At 38.0% G+C, this 24,960-nt stretch overlaps 1 protein-coding gene across 32 annotated transcripts in view; it reads right to left on the minus strand.

The window, feature by feature from the left end:
• The window catches only part of Nrxn3 (neurexin 3), a 1,575,536-nt gene that overhangs the window by 136,982 nt on the left and 1,413,594 nt on the right, over positions 1 to 24,960 (minus strand). For 20 of the 32 annotated variants that reach the window (XR_015004497.2, XR_015004496.2, XM_085697775.2 and 17 more), the window contains 2 exons: positions 8,515 to 8,604; positions 2,902 to 3,209 (listed from right to left, as the gene is read on the minus strand). Coding sequence is in view for 30 of the 32 variants with exons in the window: in XM_085697775.2 (XP_085553901.1) it covers positions 2,902 to 3,209; positions 8,515 to 8,604 (398 nt within the window). In the remaining 2 variants the exon portion in view is untranslated. The remainder of the gene's footprint in view (positions 1 to 2,901; positions 3,210 to 8,514; positions 8,605 to 24,960) is intronic. The other 12 variants (XM_048449344.3, XM_048449343.3, XM_048449333.3 and 9 more) reach the window with 1 other exon arrangement.

A 24,960-nucleotide genomic window follows, 5' to 3' on the forward strand; every position in this document is an offset into this window, starting at 1 on the left:
CCCCTCTACATTGAGGGGAGCATCTTGAAGCATTCTTTTTAACATCAGGTCAAGATCCGCTGCTTGGGCACAATAGCTGCGAGTAATTTCACACAGTCCATGCCATTCACAGGCAGGTCTGTACTCCTATCAGTAACAGACTGATCTATCGCTGAGATCAAAGCACCAATTACTTCCAAAAGACTGGAGCATTGGAGAGCTGTATCAACTCAAAGACGATTTGTTCACATTCATCCAGCGCGAAGAGGAGCACTAAAAGCACTTTCCAGTTTCCCTTTGATCTGATGTGAACACTGGCCAGGGTCCATCAGAGATGAACTCCTCAAATGAGTTTTTCTCGGCTTATGCTTTAGGTAGGAATCAGGGATTTCTTTGTGAATAGTGACATTTTTAGGCTTGTAGTCACACATGCTTAATTGTTTTTTCTCCTAGAAGAGTCTCATTTTAGGACAGGAAGCTTTAATGATGATATCAAAGTGAAAAGCAAAGAACAGAACATCACTTGTAAAATGGTCTGCATGTGATTTTTTTTCGAGATGAAGACTGGATGACGGACTGGTGAGCATGAAACTTAATCTTTCCTATTTTCTTTTTTGAAGTACCTCTCAGAGATCAAAGCTTCATGGGCCCTCTTTATCTAAGGAAATTGGAGGGGTCATACATTGGATGCATTTGAAGCTGCTGGGTCTGATGGTCTTCACTATGTCCAGCGTCTAAGACTTATCCTAAATCTTTGAGTAGATTTGATGCACTCTGTAGACTATACTTAGGCTAGACTAGGCTTAGCTATGAAGTTTGTGAGCTTTCATAAAGTACGGGGCAAGACTCTGGTGCTAGCGGGCGAGAACAAAGGCACCTAGAATCTTCCACTCTCCATCCTCTCAAGTTCCTCTTTACAGAATCCTGGGGCTTCTGCATCCTTTGGCCTAAGTCTAATCAATTCGGTAAAGCTGTTGGCTTTCCTCCAGGAGTACATATTTACAAACTCGTAAAAACAAAGAGTGTCAACAGATTTATAACCCATTTTTATAGCCTTAGTGGAGGGAGAAAGGAAAAGCATGTAAAGATGTAATCCAATTTTCGCCAGTCTCTGAAAGAACAGCAACTCACCAGAGGGAAGCTACTGGAGAGCGTCCCAGGTGCTTACTTCCTCCAAGAGACATCCCAGTCTTAAAGGTAAATCACTAGCGTGCCTTACACACCTTGAAATCCACTCCTGTCCAGAAGCCCTGATTCTCTTAGGTTGTAGAAAGAGTCTAGAAACTCAAACAATCTGCCCCAATTTGTGTATTTACTGTGAGAAGGGAAAAAACCAATGGCTGAAGATTACCACATATTGAGGCAATTCCCAGAACCCCTGTGTAGCATTAAATCCACTTGTGGTCAGCGAAAATTTGGCCCTAAAACAGACTGCGGAATCAACCATTCCTATGGAGAAAAAGCCATTTGCTCTTTGGCTTCCCACAGAGCTAAGAGAATATACTCTGACAGAAACACACCAGATCTGCCAAGACCTGTGCAAACAGAACTATCCTTTTACCAACAGTAAACAGATCTGTGCTTGAACTATAGAGAGTCATAATAGAAATATATATTGCCTTTTATCTTTTTCCCAGTGAGTGGAGTGAGGTGTCAGGAGTTATTGCTGTAATATCAGTGAAGAAGTACTATTTTTCTCTTTCAAGTATGTGCGTAGGTATGCATGGAATAGCACCCATGATTATAGGACTGCTCTGCCAGCCAGGTTCTTAGCAGCACACATAAAATGGGCTGAGAGCATCACCAGAACACACGGCTTCAAATTGTTCTTAGGGGCCACGAAAGAAGCTGTCTGGGGTTTTTGCTCAAGTTCGAAGAGAAAGAATAAACACAACATGCTTCCACACAGCTAAGTCACATGGCGTAATTTCGAAAGATAAAAACATATGGATGAGTTTTAATTAATGATTCACTGTCTGTTTATCGTGTCCACTGTAAAAGGGATTTTAGAGACTACTGCGCTCCTGAATCGTGTGTGAAAACTGAGAAGCAAAAGAGACAAGTACGAATCTACTGATTTTACAAATAACTCGCCAGGGTAATGTGATTTCCACAAACACTGGGTTGCTTTCCTTGATGCCAAAGCATTTAAGGTTAATAACTCAATTAACCTCCTACCCACCTACTAACTAGATTTATGAACTGCCAAGGGAGTTAGCTAAGTATTAAGCTTTAGCTTGTATATCATTTCTTTCAAGTAAATAAAAACCTCACCACAAAGTTAAGAACTTTCTGCCTAGCTGAAATCAATCCTTTACACTTTCTAATATAATCAGTATATTAATCAAATAAAGTAAAAAAATGGACCCAAAATATCAAGCCATTAATTAGGACTTAATGTCAAACACAAAGACTATTATTAACAAGGAGTGGTTGAGCTTCTTGTTTTAATTGTCCTTGATTTAATGATAGCCATTGACCTTAATAATAAGCACTCTAAATTCTACCAAATATACCTGAAGGATATAAATAGAATTGAACCAGGGTACAGACTTGCTTATGGTAACACACCTTTCTTTATCCCTTCCCACTTTCTGCTATTTGAAAAGAAAATCTAATGCAATGAGAGGAGAAGGATGTTTTGTAAAGTGTAGTCTGTAGTTCATTTTGAACAATAGCTTTTCCATTTCAGTGATAAATGGAAGGGATAATAAGCATTATCTCATGAATGCCACAGAACTTCTCTAATTCTCTCAGTTATTGCTTACACTTTCTCTAGTCTTAGGTCTCATTACCACGAATATCTTCATCCTTCCTTCACAGACAGTAATACAAAGTCCTTAACTACCAAGACTCTGACAACAGCAATCATGCTGCAAAGTCAAGAAAGAAGAACAATATCATAACAAAAGAGAGACTTACCTGAATGCTGGCTGTAGAGCGATTCTTGCGGGTGGTGGTTGTAGCCATGGTGGTGGTGGTTTCCATGACAGTGGTAGACATTTCAGGGGGCATGGAGGTCGTCTGCGTTGTTCCCGAGACTGATGGGACTTCTCCCACAAGCCGAACACTTCCATTGATTCTAATATTAGGGTTGTTCTCAGCAGCCATGTTCAGAACTTTCAAACCATCATAATAGAGCCCCGAGAGCTGGCCTTGGAAGAGGCGTCCTTTGTCCTTTCCTCCAATGGCTATTTGCGCCTGGGTGTTGAAGATGGTTAACTGCCGGCCTAGTGAATTAGGTGGAGGAAATACTATTATTCCCATACATTTCTGTTCCTTGTCTTACCGATTCTGTATGGAGCAGGCATCTATTAGGCTTCGCTGAACAACTGAAGTGGATAAAATTTACAGGAAAAACTCATTACTGAGATCGGTGAGTAACATTTCATAATGATTATCTCTTCCACTGTCTAGATAAAAATCCTAAGTTACCAGAAGAACTGAGTATTTGCCCCATTCTAAGGAGGAAGACCTCTTGGTTTAAACAGGAGCAGTGTTAACAGTCTCCTGAGATAATAATTGAGGATGGCAGAAACATCCATTTCAGCTCATGACCAGAATGAATCAAAGATGTCTAGTGCTCTGATTTTAAGCTACGGGGTAACATAATGATAACAGAAAAGAATGATATGTAGCAAACAAAACCTCAAAGAGGTGATTTAGAGCACTGAGTTTAAAAATTAGATTTAGTAATTAAATGAAATTTACTGGAATTAAACTGCAATTAAGAGGATCGAATTCATTGAATGCTTATAAAAATGGACACTCTAGTTGCCAGGAGCATAGTTTTCCATAAATCTTCACAGTGAGTAATATTGTATCAGCATTTGTTATTTAACAGCATCATGATAGATGTATAATTTGGAGGGAGGTTTGATCAGTCAATAGATTATTCTCTAAGATGGGGGAGTAATTAGGCATTGAAAAAGCTTCCAGAATGGAAACGGAGGTGGGGATGAGGTAATTCTAAAATAGTTTTAAGACGATATGGTGAGAGTAATAAGAATATGTTATGTACAGGAATGAAATTGTCAAATAATAAAATTAATCAGTAAAAATGAATTATAAAAGGCAGATGGGTACAGGCAAAGAAAATAACTTAAAAACTTCCTTGAATGATGTAGAGTCAGGGCAATGGATTGTAAAATATCAATATCTAATCTTATTTCAGGTTTTCTGTGGGTTCCAGTTTTACTTCTGTGGCAGAAAAAAAAAGCTATCAGAAAAAAATTTGTGGCAGAGCCGTTTGGAATGGAGCATTCAACAAGCTAGGCTTATTTTCAAAGATTTCTACTTATTTTCTAAGTCAAACTCGGTCTTTTCCATGGATAGAAACAGATTTTCAAGCCTCATTGTAATCTATCATGACAGCAGCATGCTAAGACCTTCCTTCATGTTATCGCTTTAGATTAATTCCATTTGTTTTCCCACAGGGAGTAGAGGTGGGAAAACTGTACATTTAGATACATCCATTCTGGAGTATTCTTTAGTCAGGGATCAACAAATCTAGTAATTCTTCATCTAATCACCTAGATTATTTCATCTGTAAGTAACTGAAAACAACTGTCTGCTACTTATGCCTGCTTGGTAAAACATGTATGCTCTCCACCTTCAAACTCTCAATATATAAACAGAGGTACGTTGCAGGGTTTGGGTTCTCAGCATTTATCACTAATATATTAAGCTAAGGTCTACACAATGCGCAACTGGCCTGAATTTCTGGAACGGATTATGGGCATACCTTCTCGGTGTATACTACTGGAAGATCTGGAATAAAAGAAAAAGGACACCGCGTATTTCCAGAGCAGACTCTTCAGAAAAGTGTTAGCTTTACGATCTGGTCAATACTTACGGGTTATTAATTGAATGATTTACAAATAATACTACTCTGCTTTTAGACAGGAGGGGGACTTTATTAGGGTAGAAATGATTTACACTTCATAAGGATCTTGGAAAAGGAATCTTATACTTTGATGATAACAGAATTTGCTAGGGCCCAGCTGTATAATTTTGTCTCTGTTCCCTTCACACAAGATGTAACATGTTCAATGCACAATGGTGCAAGGTAATGGGCTGGAGTTCACACTTCTTTCTTTGGGAGCCATACACTTACTGTAAAAGAAATGGGATAATGAATGCGGAGAATAATTTTTACTTAACTTCATATCAGCATGTCAAGCATATTAACATACTGATTTAGTAGAAAGTGTATAATGGGGGATCTCCAGGATATAACTTTAGTATCTTAAACTAGATAGCCTCTATGCAAGGTATCTTTTATATATGAACAACTATTTCTTATTTATGACATTATCTCTTTCTGTTTTACTCTCTCCCCCTCTTCCTCCCTTTCTCTTTCCTATGTAGTCCAGCACTGATGATTAGTTGATGGTTGAATAACCTTGATTATATATAGATTTTATTCTAATATCCTTGGAATGCTTCATAACAATAACCTCTTATAATGTTCCTAATCTTACTTTCTTGGGAAGATTCATGTTGCCAGCACTTAAAAATAAAAAGACAGTCAGAGAAAATTGAAATTCAAACTGCAATAAACTGGGTGGAAATGATGGATTGCCTTCATTCTGTTTTCTATAGTTCACTCCATAAAGTGGTCATTGCTTATTCAAGAATGACCGGAGAATGAGTAAAGGCAGGGCATGTTTGAGGCCATTAGACTGAGGAGTAGGTTTATTCTAGGTTATCACTGCCTTGCTATGGAGACCCGATCACTCACTTCACTGGTGGGTGAGACAGAGAAGGGGGCTATCCAAGTTTCAATTTCTCTTTATGCCATAGGAAGTGCATTAAGGTTTTTGTTAGCTTATTTGCTTGGGAGGCTAGATCTTTTTCCTTTTGTTTCACAACCTTACCCCAGGCCTCTGTACTTTTTCTAGGTGGTTAAAAACAAAGCCAGAAACCACTGTAGGAAAAGAGTACTTGGTCTCCTCCCATGTCTTCCTGCCACTAACTCATCTCTTTTTAGCTGCACAGGAGATCATGAATCATGAGGAAACAGTTTCAGTACCTTCTCCTTACGAAGGATGTACAGAACTGACAGGAGAAGTTTCTGTGGTTTTTTTTTTTCATTTGCCCAAGATGCTTCAAAAAATCTATGCCTGAAATCATTCTCATTGTTGTTTTTGGTAATGTGTAATTTTTAGAATAAAAATATCATTATACATATGCATTTGAATAAATGTGTGCTACAAATATATATGCATATGTTTTTGGAATCTGAGAGTTGTTCTACCAGCAATAACATGAAATTTGATAGTAACACCAGGGCGGTATTCCTAGCCTGTAACTGTTTGTTTCATTTGAGATGCACATCCTTTTGGAAGCTAATATTTGTTGTTTCATTTTAACACCAAGTTCACATAGGCTTAGATTAAATCTCTGCACGTCTCTAGTCAGTGTTGCACAAAGACTAATTAATTAAATCTCAGAATACCCTGGGGGAATAGGCAGTATTATTTCTCCTCTCCTCATATGGGAAATCTGAGACACAACGAGGTTAAGTGGATTGTCTAAGGTCAGAAAGTCAGTCAATAGCAGACAGCCAGCAAACAGACTTGGGAATGCTGTGACCCCGCTCTCCTCCCCAATGACAGAAGTAACTCCAAAGCAATACTCCATGTACTTCTGATTGCACCTGTCTGTTCATCCTATTTATCTGTTTACCCTTTATACATACTCATCGTCACAAACAAGGTCTTTCAGTGCAAATTTTCCATTCCATTTGTAAGTGAAGCTGTCTAGACAGAGGAAGAGGTAAAGAGAACAGATGCTACTCACCAGATTACAAAAAGAACAATTTCAGGAAGAACAGTAGGAAAGATAATCTTGCAGTTTGCAATAAGTTGCTCAATAACATGTACATACTATCTTACATATATATTGAATAAAGAAGCCAAGACACCCCCACCCCAACCACCCTTTCCCATCCCAGCACTCAACATGTGTACAAGATCTTCTATTTACACGAAAGCCAGCTGCTAATGAAGCTGTCAGAAGGAAAATTAAAAGCCTACTAACCGCTTTATAATGGTTTATACAAATGAAAATGCCTGGCATGCTATTAAACTTAGACTTCAAAAGGCAATGGTATAAAATAAAATACTATTAACACAAAATTGAAAGAAACACAAAAGTTCTCTCAGGCACATGAGACTCCGACATGCATCTAGTTCTCTGTCTTAAAAGTGAGGCAGTTGTTGTCTTTAATGTTAAAGGGACTTTATGAGCTGTTGATTACAATCAAAATTATTTGCTTTTTAGAGTTATTCTTAATTTATTTTTAATTAGACCACATGTGTTGAAAACAGGGCATGCAGTTAAGATTTGGTAAGGGTTTTCTATGTCTGACTGTCTGAAAGTTTTCACCCAGCTGAAAATCACATACAAGTGTCTTTTGTCTTGGTGCTTGTATATTACGTAATAGCCCCAATTACTCCGCGTATGTAACTCAGTCAAATCTCTACAAAATGTAAGGTGTTCTTTTAGATCTCAAGGCAAGAGCTAGATTATACTGCCTCAAGAAAGAACAGGACTTCTAATTTTCTTGGAGATAAGAAAATTGGCTTCCTCGAAAGATAACTGGGTATCTCGTAAGCAAAAGAAACCTCATAGAAAATTCTTCCAGGATTCCCAACTGCTGCCCTTGTTAATTCACAGAGTGGTTGTTTCCATCAGCAAATCAGAACTTGCTGCTTTGGTTTTCACGAGACTTTTCCCTTACCAACTCATTGCCTTAACAACTTACACTTCGTTGCATAAAACATCATAGGAATGCACGAGGGTATCACACCACCAAAGTGTAAAACACGTTTGTTTCGTTTTAGTCTCCTGCAGCAACTGGAATGTAATTAATCTCGCCTAGAAACTTTCGCCTCTGAGTTTAGAGGCAAAATCTGTTCTTTCTCAGCCTTTACTTTGTTTAAAAACAAATGTTAACACATACTGCTTCCTGTATAACATCTGTTTTAAGCAGTTTAAGTTACAAGAGTTGATCAAAGATTTTTTTTTTTTTTTTTTTTGGTTTGGTTTGGTTTTTTGGTTAACTATGCTAGAGACAGTAAAGCCAAAACAGCCTCAAGATGTAAGTTTAATAGGTTCTTTTGAAAATTCTTTAGAAAGCTTTGGTGAGAGGTAATTTAAAACAAATTAACAAATAATGTCATGCAGTGGTTAAATTGCCATAATCCAGTGTTCTCTCTCTCTCTCTCTCTCTCTCTCTCTCTCTCTCTCTCTCCCTTTCTTTTAAAGAGTTTTCTGGAATTCGTTGTCTGTGGCTGTCATGTGGGCAGCAGGCTAGATGTTAGTCCCTTTAACTGTGTTTTAATGGCGATGTATTATTGCATGATTTATCAACATATGGCAGGTGGAAGCTGACACAAATTATAATGAAAATTAAAACAGTCATTTATGCAGCAGGCGATTATCATTTAAGGAACATTTATTTGCAGGCTTTAAAAATGAGGGTTTAGAATCAAATGATTTTAGAACGAAAGTTTTAACGACCGTTACCTTTTTCCTGCAGCCACTCCTCTACAGGCCGGTTATATTTGAAGGGGATTTTCTGTTTTACCATTTGGAGGCGTTCATTATCAGTGTTGCCTTTAAAGTTTAAAAAACAGCTTAAAGAACAATCTGAAAAGTCAATAGGTCATTAAAAAAACATCCTAGGTGTTCAGTTTGTTTTATGAAGGTTTTTAGAGATAGATATCAATTTATCTTTAGTAGAGGTGGAGTTGAAGTCGCTCTGCCCCCGGAGGACGGGTCTGAGGTCAGATTGATCTCAACTGTGCAGTGCTCCATCATGTTTTGGTCACGTGATTTGGGATATAGATCTGTAAGCGGTTGGGCTATTTACAGAAATCTCATTACATTTTCACCCTATCTCCTCCTTCTTCCATCTACCACTGACTTGGTCCCAGTGAAATTCAATGACCTCATTGAGTTGAATAATTCTACTACCACTACCACGTCAATTGCACAATGAAAAGGTAGCATACAGCTCCTCAGTCATTGTTTTCCCAATGGGATTCATTTAGGAGCAAAGTACCCTTCTGCTCCTCTCAAGCATCTGTACTTGCACATGCCGGATTCTAGAAAAAGGCACCAGAGGTAATGATGGAATCCCTGCCAGCCATGGGAGACTGGCCAAAAAACATTTTCAGGGTTTTGTTACATTCCTTTGTTTGTCTGGTTGGTTTGGTTTTCTGAGATAAGGCTCTGTATTTCTGATTAGCGTTAACTTATGGTAGCTCCCCTGTTTCACCCCCTGGAGCTTGGATTAAAGGGAGATTTCTTATTCCAAAAGAAAACTCTGATGCTGCTGTACTTATGTGAAACTGGCTGAGTCGTACAGGTGGCACAGTAGACCTCCATCTTTTCTGTTGCGCATTTTAAGCAGATGGAACCCACAGAGAACATAACTTCAGGCAAAGGAAGTTATACTGCTATGTAGCATTTACAGAGTTTTAAGCACCTACACTTTATTATTGCTAGAACATGCTGGCTCAGCTGTTCACTCTCTTTCTCTCCCTTTCCCCTGCTTTCTATTCTGTGAAAGGGTCGTCTTGAACATGAATCTATTCAAAAAGCCTGTTAGGAATATTTCTACCAAGCATGAAATATCAAATTAGTTACAGGCTCAAACATTGTGTTTAACTGCTGGCACGGCCCCTCTTCCTTTGGTAACTGCTATTACCACTCCTGGGTGGTTCTTCTAATTAGGCGATACTTGGAAAGTGGTGGTGTGGATTTACACCCCTAATGAATATACTTCCGATAACAAAATAATGAAGGCATGCTTTGGGAACTGTTTGAGCTCATCAGCCAACCTCACATTGATTTAGTAAAAACCAGTGCACTGTAATACATCATGTTTGGTTCAGAGCCCCGTATTAAAATTCATGGAACTTCATTCCAAATTACTAATATTTTAAAAAGGAAATAAAAATTTTGGAACAGGTGGCTCGGGAGCAAAGTACAGAGAAGCCTGGAAGCCAGAGTGAACATTAGGCTGTAGCATAACATCAGATCAAGTAAGTAAAGGTGAACCATAGCACTTCAGTCACAGAGCCATTGCAACAAAGCAGTTATCACTGTCTGAGAAGATGCCTCGTGTAACAACTAGGACCTGATTGCTGGGCTTGGAGAGGGAAGGTAAGAGAATCCAATAGATACTGGGTAGTACTATCAGAGGCTGGTTGTTCCCCTTAGTCTTGTCTAGTGAAGACATTCTTCTAAACATTTGAGTCTTCTTTCCTGTCCTGGAATTTAAACAAACAAACAATGGCTCATGGGAAGCAACTCTAGATATGCTTCCAGCCCACACTGTAGATCTCTAGCTGCCCACTACATAAATTATAACATACCAACATATCAAAGGACAGCTGTGGTTCACTGGAGACTTTCCTGTCCAGCAACTCAAGATCTTAGGTTGTTGCCTGGGACTTCTAAACAAACAAAAACTTATTGAGGGATAATGTAGATAAAGGGAGCTGAATAATCAACAGTTTTGGATTTTCATGGATAATTTAAAGCTTTTCTCTAAGTGTAGCAACTGTCTCAATATAGCCATCATGAAGGACACTGGCTTAACTGCTCCATATAACTCCAATTATTGATCGTGATGATTGCTGTCGTTGGAGGACAAATGTTATTTTGTATTCTATTAGTCCAAAATAAATTGAGTAGCTTCTCCAGTGTTTTCATAGAAAAGGGGTACTTTTTTTTTTCTGAAAAGGATCTGCACACCTAACCCAGCAGGTGACAGCAAAGGTGTAGACTGTAAGGTACCATAGCACAATGAGATGCCACAGTGAGGAACGGCAATCAGTTGTGCTGGGTTCACCTTTGATAAATTTTGCTGCCTTGAGTTTTCTGTATTAATCGTCAGTGGGGACTCTGTGACTAAACACAGTGCTGATTTTCACTCTACTCCCTGGAATGAAATAGTAAAGTTCAAAAGAAATATAAAATGGGAAATCTTACTAACACGAAGGGCAACTGCAGAAATAACAACTGAAAATTCAAATGGTCAGTGGTGTCTAGATACCAAGTTAATTAATTGACTGGCTATATTGATTTACTTTCTCCAAATAGATGGGGTTCTTAGCTCTCTCAAAAAGCCCATCATTCATGATTCATCTTCCTTTAACTATAAAGCAGTGTAGGATATCATGTAGGGACATAGTAAAGGCTGGAAAGAGAGGAAGCTCTGGGGTACTCAATGGAGAAAAGCACAGCTGGAATCAACCTATGACCGCTCTGAAAATATAAAGAGAGAGTCCATTCTTCTCCACCTCAGCTTTAAAGACATTTAGAAGCATGTTTTAAGTCTTGCATGCCAGACTGATACCATCTGGCCCCTAGGACAGTGATCTAGCACACTGTTAAAAGCTGTGAGAGATGGAAGGCCATTTGGAAAACCACATCGATTTAAGTCACCACATTAACACAGTTCTTAGTCTCTTTTCATGTTCTTGTTGGCTTTTATTTTAATTTATCTAAAACACTAGCAAAATCTGTTGAAGAAACACATGCAAGTGAATGAGATCATATGCCCTGAACCCCATTCCATAGATTGATGGAAGGGCATACAGAGGACTATTCTGAGAGATGCACAAACCTCTTTAAATTCATATACATTGTTATTAAGTACACACCAATACTAAGTTGTACATGTCATATAACAACTAGTAAAGACAATTAAAGAGAGTATTGATTATTCAACAAAAATTATGCTATACTCAGGATAGAATGGCCTTATGAACAGTCAGAATGTCCTTTAAATACAACATATACATTACTAATTTGACAGAAAAATCAGTTATTCACCACATGGAGAAACCCATTAATTGTATAAGGAAGTCTTAAAATAAGTACTTAATCTAATTATATGACTCTGACATCTACCTAGAATGGAATTTTAGGAAAACAAACAGTGATGTTTTAGCCTACCTGAAATAGAATTTGCACATGTTTATTCTCTATCACTCTGGACAAGATAGTGAGATTTTTATACAATTGATTCCCGACAGTCACTAACACTAATATCAAGTAGTTCGACTTCTGGAGACGTGTCCAAAATGCACTGTGAAATTATAATATTGTGGAGAGCAGAAGGCTCTGAGTCAAATCACTAAGCCCAACTGGTTCATACACACAGCACTGACCATCATCTAGAACTACCCCACAGTTGCCACTTTGGGATTAACCCTCTGAGGATGAAAGTAATGGAGTCAGAGGAAGGTAAGATAAGCGAAACATGCTGGCTTTCCAGTTGGTCCCCAGTTTATCTCAGTATCCCTTTAAGATGAGGACTTGAAATCTGCTAATCGACCCAATAAATAAACACTCAAAAAAATAAAAATAAAGGTAAAAATATCCTTCAACTGGATAACTGATTGAATACAAGAAGGAAATTCTTACATAGAACAGTAATTCTTACATAGACAAAGTTATGTCTAGCACTTTGACCCAAACATGGGCTACGTTGTTAGGACAAAAATGTTAATTTCTTTCAAACGCTCTAATCAATAAAGGGTCAAAGTTTAAGCTATGGGATTTGATATCTCTGTTTTAGAGTTATAAATTTACCATTTATTAGCTTGATGGCTTTGGGGAAGTCACATATCATTAGACTCATCCTGTTTCAGTTCACCATAGGACTTAATGCTGACTTACAGGGGGTAAAATATACATAATCACTGATATGTAGAAAATACTAAATTTATTTGTGAGAATAATATTAATAAAACCTATTTCTCCTGTGATCCAAAGAAAACACACTAGTTCTAGGGGTTGTGTCCATGTTGTTCAAACTTTATCAGTTGTCATTTAAAAGATGACTATATCCCATTGGGACTCCCAAAGAACAACTGATCATAAAACAAGTAAAACATTGGAAATGTCCCTCTGAATCGCCAGCTCTTGCTGTCTATATTTCTGTATTTTCTAAAATATATTCAGCTAACTCCATTTCCAAAGCAAAGTGGGTTTCTAAAACCACTGAAAGTAAAAGAGCAATTCAGGCACTGACAAATGTGATTTCTTGGCCCAGCCACAGGTAATGATGATTTAGTGCCACTGAGTTGAGGTGGAGTATCTTAAAGGTTCTGGCAATTTGCACCGGACTGGCATAAAATGCTTTTCTGCAAGTAGACTATTAATACCATCTGAAGTGTTGTCAAGAACGTAGCCATGCTGATAGGAATAACTGTAACAACATTCACCTGCATAAAATTAATGCCAGAGGTATTTTGGCATTTTGTTTTGAGCTCAGGAATGAGGAAAGAAAAGTTTTCTTTATTGCTCTGTCAACACTAAAAAAATGAGAGTGTGAGCCTAATGAATAGTTGGAGACTGAGCATATGGACTACAGCTGGTGGCAAAAGGAAATCAATGCTGGTAGCTTCCGTTGCAGGGCAGTTCACAGTTTTCTTGCCATGCCGTGTCCCCCATGGAACACTTTGTGAGTTTCAAAGAAAATATATAACACAGAAGAAAAAGCACCAGGGAACTCTCTGAATGTGGCTCTGGCCACATTCCTGGAGCTTTCCCCAAACAGCTTTCTTAAGAGTCAAATGGGTAAGTGTACTGCCCAAAGGGCATCGAAAATGTTCAATCACTTGTAAGGGATGGATGGACCTCAACAAAGAGCTAATATCTTATGTTTATAAAGTGCCTTTCAACCAAAGAACTCAGAATGCAATTATAAACACCATCTCATTAATCCTCACAACACACCTTTAGGCTGCAGAAAAGGAACTATTTGTATGCTGTGAGCCTTGATCCTTTAGTGTGTCAAGACAAAGAAATTAATCTCTTGAAACAGAAAACTGCTCAGATGGAGGAAGTGAAATTTAAAGACCCAGAACACATGGGCATTATTAACTAAGGGAATTTTTTTGTACATCCACTCTACTAGCTCCTTCAGCCGTGGAGAACTACCTTTTCTGAAGAACAAGATAAATAGTCATGTGCATTACCTAGGTAGACCCTGGTATGATTGACAGAGCTCACTTCTTCTGAGCATGGCATGTTTCTTTCTCCCTTTACAAAAGAAGTTGAGCTATTTGGGCAAAGGTGCAATTCTATATCTAGCTCTCTAAGTGGCCCTGTCCTTATTCCTTGCCATCTGCTGCTGTCTGAAAACATGTTTTTCATGCACATATGTTAACTCTGAATGGTTCTTTCATATGCTAAATATAAATCAAGAGACTATTTTTTATTGGAATATTATGATGCTGAAGAAATCTGATGCAATAATTAGGACATATATTATCACTTTCTGTATTTTCTCCATCCTCACAGTCAGCCTGAAGCTTATTTCTTCTAAAGTTCTTTCCTACTTTATGAATTTACCAAGCATGTTTTGAATCAATGTTGGATTAATAAAATGAGGTCTGGATGACTGCAACATCTTCATTCCTTCCCACAGTCAAATACAATGTTCTGAAAAAAATTGAACAGAACGTTTTCAGTATTGCTGGGTTTCATAGTATTAACTTCTCATTTAAGAGCCAATCACAAAACTGAAATACTAGAAATTAATGAAACATAACCTGGATGTAATATTTACTTTACTCACTCTTCACTCCTGTGATTATTCTTAAATGCACACTGAGGATATACTAGTATGTTCTCTGGATTTGTATCTCTCCTCTCTAGAAAGCTTATGTATTACCACATCTTTAAATTTCAGTTTCTTTACATGTAAAATGTTATTGTTGTAATATCTATAATGTAGAATTGTTTTGAGAATTAACTGAGGGATGATATAGGGGCAATTATCAAGGTGTACACCATACAAATCCTAGATACAGAACTTCATTTTTGATGTTTCAAACAAGTACCAGATTCTGAAATGTTAAAAATGAAAAAAGGTGAATTCAATGAAAATTACTTCCCTGCAAAGATCTTAATGCAGAACATTTCTATATGTCTTTATCAAAATAAGCTTTATCATGTGCCCTTCAGCCATTTGACATATGACCATTCATGATTCCAACCTCATCTCCTTTTTCCCTCTTACCACGCATGCCCTCCTTGTGGCAAAAGCCACAGTGGTGTCTTCAGCCTTATCTATCCTCATGATCTATGTACTCATGTGTGTCTACCTTCTGTGAGCAGTCAGGGTTCCCTGCCCTGTGGGAAGTCCAAGGTCCCTCCCCGCAGCCATCCAGTTCAAGGAAGGTGAGCATCCAAACAGACTAGGTTCTCACAACAATCGTCCTGCCACTCTTTTGGTTTGTTGGTTTCTGTTCTTCCTATTTACCCTCCTTTTGCCATTGCTGTGCCAAGGGTATGACAATCAATGCTTTTGAAGGCAGAATGCTAGCATATTAGATTTCCAAATTCTGTTCACACAAACATGCTTGTGTGTTGTTCCCATATCACTCAGAGGAGAGGCGGAAGTATTGGTAGAGCAATTTTACTTGGTACCACATAGTAAAATTTTCATCCTCAGGAAAAGAATGTGACACTGGGGCTGGAGAGATGGCTTACCAGTTAAGTAATTTTTTTGCTCTTGCAAAATACCTGAACATGGTACCCAGCACATATATCAGACTGCTTACAACGAATGGCGTATAGCTCAAGCTCTGAGAAGATACCCTCTTCTGATCTCCATCCGCACTTCTACTCATGTACAGCAAACACTCATGGATACACACACATATACACTCAATTAAAAATAAAATAAATTTAAAATAATAATGGTATGCAAATGTCTATATCTGTAATATTATAAAATTCATGTCATATACGTCTGTTTAGATATAACGGAATCAATAGAGCTTATAAGCAGAGGTCTTTTACATGATACTTCTCAGGTTGCTGTGACTATAATAAAATACCAGAAATGATTAATTCACAAGTGGAAAAGGCATATTTTGGCTTGCCATTTTAGAAGATGCAGGCGAAGGCTAGATGATGATGTTTGCTTTGGTGTTCTGGAAGGACATCAAGAATATGTGGTGGAGAAAAACTGCTCCTTTACTAGCCAGGAAACCAAAGGAGGGAATCCTGAGATTCCAGTCATAGCCCACTTCAAGCTGTGCTTTCAGTGATCTAAGGATCAGTCATGAGATTCTCAAAGTCCCATGCGTCAATTGTTGGTGCTAATTTCTGAGTGCACAGAGTCCTATGCACAAAGCCCGTACTTGTGTTTTTGTGTTTTAGTGTGTTTAATACCTTAACACATTAACCTTCTTCTTAACCTTTCAGGATTCCTTACTTTGTATGGGGGTCTTTGATTCATATGGAGTTAATTTTAGTGCATGGTGAGAGAAGAGTGTTGAATTTCATTTATCATATGTGGATACAAAATTTTCCCAACACATTTGTTGACGGTGATTTTTTATTTTTTCAGTGTGTACTTTTGGGATTTTTGTCAAAATGCTCCAATTGTACCACAAGGACATGTGCTCAACTATGCTCACAGCAGCGTTGTTTGTCATAGCCAAAGCCTGGAAACAACCTAAATGCCTCTCAACCGAAGAATGGATAAAGAAAATGTGTTGCATTTACACAATGGAGTACCACACAGCAGAAAAAATGATGACATCTTGAAATTTGCAGGCAATGGATGAAACTAGAAAACATCATATTGAGTGAGGTAACCTAGACCCAGAAAGACAAATATCATATGTACTCACTCATAGTGGCTTTTAGACATAAAGCAAAGAAAACCAGCCCACAAATTAGAATCCCAGAGAAGCTAGACAGCCACGGGGACCCAAAGAGAGACATACATGGATCTAATCTACACAGGAAATAGAAAAAGACAAGATCTCCTGAGTAAATCCAGGTCATTGGGACCATGGGAGAGGCTTGAAGTGGCGAGAGGATTAAAGGGGAGAGAAGAGGAAAGGAAGGGAGCAGAGAAAAATGTATAGCTCAATAAAATAATAAAAAAGTTAAAAAAATTCAAATGCCTATAATTACATGGGCTTTTGTGTACAGCTTGTATTCTATCCTATTGATGTTCATGTTTGTTTTTGTGCCAGTACTTTTTTTATATAGTATGGTTCTCTAGTATAATTTCAGATCAAACATGTTCATCTCTCCAGCATTACTCCTTTTCCTCAGGATTGCTCTGACTCTAAAACCTCTTAATGGTTTCCCTGCCCCTAATGGAGACATCCTGATAACCAAACATTTAATATAAACACTTTGGGGACATTCAACATTCAAAATATAGCAAAGACCAGCCTTGAAGCTCATGCCTAAAAGTGAATACAGATAGTGCTCTATTTATGATAGCATTGCACTATGATAAACACATTATAAGTAAGAAAGTAATTGAAATCTTAAAATAAACTTGGTGTAGCTAAGCTATATACTCTAGAGTATGTATTAGTCCTCCTACATTACTACATATCTAACTTGGAACTACCACTAGATGCCTTTCATACCAAAATAGAGTATGTTACTGCACATTTCTAGTTTACAAAAAGGTCAGAATTCAAAGCATGTTTGCTTTTGAATGTGTATTGCTTTCACATCATCATAAAATTAAGCAAAAAACTACAAAATGAACTATTGTAAGTCTAGGACCAGCTGCATGTCTCTTCCATGATCTAAATGTCACTGTTTCTACTCCATGTGTTACCTGCATACAACCTGGTTAGGGTCAGGTGTGCATAATTTGTCTAAGCAACCACTGTTTACCATTTGCTTTATTACCAACTCAAACTGAAGATGGCTCCCAGCTGAATTGTCTCCCATAAATATTAGTCAATTTTGCATTCATGCAATGCAAGTTTTGAACTTCAAAGCAGGACTTTAATTACATCCCAGTAAATTTATTCTCTTTTTGTTTTCTAACAGCTTTCAGACATGATAAGAAAATGTTTCCCTCTGGATTTCTTTTGGGTTTTGTAGTAGGTATCTCTCTTAGTTTTGTGTCAACAGGAAGATGTAATAAGTCTATCTTTTGTACACTTATTTTAGTCACTGAGAATTTTTTTTTTGTGAATTGGGAAGATTGCAGTGTGGCTTTATCATGTCTTCAAATTCATTGTAATTTGTTTCTCCAAGAGGCAGAGCTCGATTTTCAAAACTTAAAAGTAGACTGCATTAAAGACATGATTATTTATTTTTAAGGACTTTTTGTGGTCATTAGTGTTATACCTTCATGTATATCTGTGTAAGGGTATCTAATCCCTTGGAGCTGAAGTTACAGACAACTGTCAGCTGCCAGTACGGGACTGGAAATTGAATCTGAGTCCTCTGAAAGAGCATATAGTGCTCTTAATCACTGAACCATCTCCCTAGTCCCAAAGACATGAGTCGAAAGAGTAGGACTTCCATCTGTGACCTGATGGAGCATGTGAAGAGACAGGTCCTGCAGAATGATAGCCACAGGATATCCATGACTCAGGAAAACAGCAGGATATCAGAGAGGAGCTTAAGTGAGGGTTAAGTGATGATGTTGTGCCAGGGGCTTTGAACCAGACCAATGACTCATTGCAATGAGCATTCACAGGTAGTGCTGACTGGAAAAAAGGATATATACTATGTGACATACCACATCTACCAATGCCATAGGATGAACAAAGAGGTGTTGGAGAGGCAGAAAAGATAGAGGAGTGAGGTGGGATATTTTGCTATTCTCATTTTTAATTAATTGGGTGGGGTAGCTTTGGGGGTTCTGTAGGGTGAGGGGGGAATATGGAGGAACTGGGAAGTGAGCAGGATTAGGGTGCATAATGTGAAATTCCTAAAGAATCAATAAAGAATTATTCTATTAAAAAGAAATTCTGATATTAAAATGATAATGTTCATTGTCAGTAAAAGTAAAATGAGACAATCAAATTCTATGCATACAGACCAAAGAGTGGGGCATGGTGGAAGCAACAGTGTTGATCTTAGAACATAAGCTGTTAAAGAGCACTGAGATTCTCCCTGTCTTCCGGGGATTGCTCCTACAATTAGGTTATAGTCACAAAGACTCTTAAGAAGCATGTTTACAAGAAGGTTTATAAAGAGGTGAACAAGGTAAATAATCGAGGTAGTGAGAAAGAAATAGATAGGAGATAAAGTCAACCAGGACCCTATCCTTTTGAGCATGAGCAATGAGTACCATAATCAATCTCCCATGCATGAGGAAGTCTCCAGAGGACTAGAGTCCCACAGAAAGTCCAGCTACAATTTATCAAATGCTTGAGTGAGAACCACCTGCATAAGCTGTTACCAAAATATGACCTATAGAAACCACAAGGTAATAAATGCTACTTTTATTATTTGTACTTTCTCCCAAATATACTGGAGTGCTTTCTACATAGCAACACTCTGAAACTTACTGTAGAACTGATCAACCTTAATGACATTTCCTTATTGCTTTCCTTATGTTGTACAGTTCAGGAAGAAAATCCATCACTATGCCTAGAAGTTTATAACATTCTCATTGTCTATCCATTTGGTATAATCAGCTAGAGGGAATTTATATTAGTTTGCTAATATATGTTTAAATGACCTGGGTTAATCCTCAGACAACATTGGGTTCTTTATTTAATATGGTTAAATATTCTCAATTTTTTGTCAAATGAAGCATGACAAATTGTAAATATAAATCCCAAGTTTAAGAGACACATTTTTTATATACAAAATAAGATTCACGGCATTTTTCTGGTTTTATTTTCTATTCTAATTTCCCCTACTCGATATTTTTAAGTGAATATAATCAGGGCATAGAGTACAGGTTCCTTATGTCCCTTGGGGACTCAGAAATTTGATCTCTTTGAAAAACCTACTTTGCCATTTTCTCATTATAGTCTGAGGGAATCTACCAGCGACACAAATATTGTCTAGGTGTAGTGTTTTCTCACTATAGTCTGAGGGAATCTACCAGCGACACAAATATTGTCTAAGTATAGTGTTTATGTTACCATTGAGGCACCTCCTTTGAGAGGTCTGCCAAATCTTGTACATAATCACAAAGTAGTTTCTGGCAAGAAAGTTTACAAAAAATGGATTGCTTATTCTTTGAGAGAAGGCATTTGTATGGTTGGAGAGTCTTCAAAGAATATTTGTGAAATACAATCTCCCTAATTTGTTGTTCTTCACAGTTCTGTGTCTTTGGAATTTGGAGCTCATAGTAGCCTGGGAGAGAATCAGAGTACATTGTTTGAGTAATACCTCTCCTTAGTGATATAGTGAGTAAGAACTGTGTCCACACCTATTCGTTTAGCATTATGGCAGTCCCAAGACTTTGAAGAATGTGACCATTAACAGCTGTGCATCACTTGTAAGATTCAAAGTTCAGATGGATACAGCACTGTAATGTGGACCAATGTTCAAAAAATCCTAGTGAACAAGTCACCTCAGGGAATGCAGTAGCTTGGTGCACCTAGAATTCACACAGTGCCTCATTAACTCTACTTGGCAAATTAATTCATATTGATTTGTTTGTGAGACTGCAGTTTGGTCTCAGATATGGTTGCAAACAAAGAAAAATTATAAACAACAATGTTTAAACTCAAAGAAACATCTAGAGAAATTTTGGATTAGTGTGAAAACTGTCTTTAATATATAGCTGTCTGTTTAAATAGAAAAGAAAGGAAGATGAAAGAGAAGAGGGCAAGAGAGACTATACCCAACATAATAATAACATCAAGTTATACAAATGATACTGACTTACTATAAGTATTCCAAAATGGCCATTTAATTAAAAACATCTTAATTTAACGTAAGACAAAATGATCAAATACAGTAAGAAAATAGTGAAGAAAGGAAAGCAAAAATATGGATTCATGATATAGTATGAAAATAAGAAAAGATAGAGAAAAGATAAAGCTGGGAAGAAGGCTCTGATAGTAAAGTACTTCTGCCAGCCTGAAACCTTAAATCAAACCCGCATCATCCATGATGAGGAAACGAGAGAGGAAGGGAGGAGACAGAGATAGATACACACACACGTACACACACAGACAGACAGACAGACAGAGTTCCATCTTCCAACCGAGGCTCTTAGAAAGCAGCCTTAAACATTAGTGTTTTAAAATGTATAAGTGTGTGTAAAGCAGCCCTTACAAGTGTGTGTCCCTAGGAATTAAGAGTAAGTATTAGAACATCATTACTTTAGCACATGAATGACAGGCAGGCTCCAGAGAAAAGCACCACACTGATAAAGATCAGAAGACCGAAGGGCTAAAGGAAGAGTAAGAACAACTGACGTTGCTGAATATTTTGAATGACACCTCAAGGGACACATACTTGTCAGTCACTAGAAATACATCATGATTAATGTCATGACTTAAGTTTCCGTTCCTGTTGTACCTAAGGGGCTTAGAATAGCATTAAAAAATTTGACATTTCTGTAAACAATTGTTTGGAAAGTTGCTGGTGATAAACTAGAAATTATATGCACATTAAAATTATTTATTTGAGTCATAATGTCCACTATATTAGCTATATTAGCTGTCGTAGGTGTTCATTTTTTTCTTTTTCTTTCCAACAATATTTTATCTTGGTAGCTGGATTGGTCAGCTCCTTAGCTTGCTCTCATCATCACTACTGGGATGAGCTCTCCAGCCCTGCCTCAGCTGGCTCACCCAATGCAGCAAAAAGCAGAGCCAGTTGTCCTGCTCTAGGGCCTCCAGACTCGGGTCCCCCTCATATTGCCAGGAACAGCTCTTCTGCTTTCTGCTTTGTCTGGGCAAGGTGCAGGGCCCTCTCTCCCAACTGCTGTAGAGGGTTGACAAGGAAGGGGCAGAATCAGCTTCCCTGCTCTCATGTCCTCAGGGTCTGCTCACCTGTTTCTCCAGCACAGACCACAGGGTCAGCTCTACTATGCTTTCCAGATGAGGTGCATGCATACCTATGGTGAGGGGTGGTGTCATGTTTCTCAAGTGTGGGGTAGGGGTGGGGAGCTTTCCTGAGGTGTAGGGTCTGCTGTTCTACTCCAGAGTCTGTGAAGGGTAGAGATGGTTCAGCCAGCAGGGTTCAATTGATTCCTGTGCTAACACAGGCTATGGGTATTACTACAGACCCCAACTGCAGCAAGATCTAGCCCCCAGACATGGCCGTTGGCAACGACTAAGGTCCAGCCACAACCATGACCCTAGTGGAAGCACAGAGCCCTCATGTCAGCATGGCCCCAGCAGGCAGCAGCCCAGAACTAGGGCTATGAGTTGGCCCACCCCGATGTCCACCAAATCTGTGAACTGTTGGAGCAGGTAAAGGGGATTAAACCTACAGATCCAAAAGAGCAGGAGCTCCGTGACACAGGACAATAAGAGGATATCAAAGAGTGGCCCCAGTGAAAACCCATGATCAGTGGTGTGGCAGAAACCAGAGGTCTTGAGCCAGACCAATGACTTGTGGCAATGAATACTTGCAACTAAAAGTGAACAGAATAAAGGGAAAACTGTGTGTCTCTAAGGACCATACTACGATTTCCACAACAAGATGCTTTGTTATTGTTGGTTAGTTTGTTCTTGTTTTTGTTTTGTTTCTTTGTTTTGTTTGGTTTTTGGTCTTTCTTTTAAATTTGGTTTTGTTTTGGGAGAGGGGTGGTTGCAAGGGAAGAAGGTCAATGCAAGGGGATAGGGAGATAAGTGGGAACAGAATGCATGATGTGAAAATGCACAAAGAATCAATAAAAGTAAATATATGTATATATATATATACATATATTTAATCATATTTGTATGTATATTGGGGAGGGGTATGTGCACATGAGAAGAGGGGTCTGCAGAGGCCAGACGATGGTGCCAGAGTCCCTGGATTTGGACTTATAGGCAGTTGTCGACTCATGTCTTCTGCAAGATCAATATATGCTTTTAGCCACTGACTCATCTCTCCTGTCCTCAGGTTTTCTTATAAACATGTAGATATATTAAAAGCAGGTGTTGCAAAATATGTTTATCAATCTACTTTCATAATCTGAAACACCAACTATGCTAATTACTGATAGATCTTAAGTACTAAAGAATATGTATGACATTGACAATCACTGACTCCTCAGGAGATAGGTGTCTGGAATCCGACAAACCACTAAATTATTTAACTTTAAAGGTTTAATGATCACTAAGTTTCTTATACTATTTGAAACCTATGAATTTTAGACATATCAGTAAAATATTAATAATGCCCTGCCCTCTCAGTCATTTTACTATTAAATATACAGTATTAAATCTTAGCAATCCAAGAAACACATCAAAAATGATTTCAAACCAAAGCTCTCTCTCTCTAGGAGCTTTGTACTTGCTAAGTAGTTGTAAGAAATAAATAGTCACGGTTTTAAGAAATAATTTAGAATAATTTCAACTGACATGCCTAATCAAACAGACTTTGAAAAAAAAATGAAGTCTAAGAAATCAGATAGATCTATTTTCTTGGTGGGAAAAGAGACAAATTATGCCATCTATAACATTTCACATTAGACTAATAATACTAGTCTATACTGTACAGAAATTTCTGACCCAACCAGGGAAATGTACCAGGTGCCCTAGTATTTTTTACCACCCTAATTACTAGGTTCCTTTGAATTTCACTCTTTTAGAAACCTGCTTTTATCTTTGCGGTAATGATCCAACACATCAAAATCAGGCTTCCTGAGTGACTCTCGGGTTCATGCAGTATCTGTTGATGTTCCTTGCTGTCTTGTCAGAGAGCACTTAAAACATTAGTGAGTTTAGGGTGTAATTAAGGGAGGATGTGACAGACGAAGGAAGAGCATGCTTTTGTAGTGGTTTCCAGATTTGATTTCTTATTTTTGGTGAAGGTGGGCTGGTAGCGTGTTACAGTTTTACTAGAATCCTCACAAGAGTTTAGAGTTTTGAACGAGGCTGGAAATATTCCATCTAACCCAGGTATTGTGTGTAAAGACTAATCAGTGAAGCTCAGAATGGAGAAATCAGTCAGTAAATAGTGAAGAAATATAACCATGTCTATATTTGTGCTCCTGTGCTGATCAGACACTGCTGAAGTCCAATTCTCTCACTCTAGAAAGATTAGAGAGGAAGGTGTGCTTGGAACAAATGCTTAGAGTAGCTTAAATTCGGCTGCTGAGGATGGAAGCGAGACTAGAGCTTCCTTGGAGGGTTTGGGTTCAGGGTTGGCCAGGATTCATGGTAAAAGTGTTGCCAAAGCACTTTGCTCGGCTCAGTTGACTTATTTCAAGAAGAACTCTATTAAGTGTATTTCCAAATTCCCTTTATGGACTTACCGGAGCTCAAAATTCTCAGAGGTCAGAGAGAGGAAAAGTCACAAAATGAAGCAAATCTGTTGGATTCCTTTGTTCTGCCTCCCCCAGGGAAGCTCATGGCTCCTCAAGAACCATATATTCCATCCTGTGAGTGCCTTTATACCCACCTACACCAGCAGGCTTGTGCTAGCCACCATAACCACCCAGAAGATTCAGAGTCAAAGTCAGCCCTTTATTTTAAACATCTAAAGGCATTGCATTTCGATCTCAGTTTTAGTTTCACTTATGTAAACCGCCAGCAGTTTTTTACAAGTAAAAAAAAAAAAATTAAGCAGATACTTTAAAACTTTGGCTGTCTTAAGGTTTTTAGATGTGCTTTTATTTCACATCTCCATTTATGTTAGATGCACATATGGTTTCTAAGTCTCCAAGACACATGATCTATCTTTTCCCTCCGTTTTCTCACTGTGTCTGGATGAGGTGGGGAAATCCAAGCTTTTGGAGAAAAAAAAACCAAACCACCAATTGGTGGTAACAATTATTTTAATAAAATAAATTTTGTTTTAATAAAAAATCCCCCATTACAGTTTCAAACCACTAAAAACAAAATATTTGCTATTTTCCTATCACATTAAAATACATTTACTTATTCAGGGCTCAAGAAAAGAAATCTTTACTAGGATGTATGACACTGTAATTTATAGGGAGACAGAGAGTTCAGATGTAACTTAACAGTTACATGGCATTTACTATATTTGATTCAGAAAAACAGAACTTGAAAGGAAATTATTTCTGTGTCATTTGAG

This window comes from Myodes glareolus, chromosome 11, assembly GCF_982192425.1.
Source record: "Myodes glareolus chromosome 11, mMyoGla1.1, whole genome shotgun sequence".
NCBI classification, from domain to species: Eukaryota; Metazoa; Chordata; class Mammalia; order Rodentia; family Cricetidae; genus Myodes; species Myodes glareolus.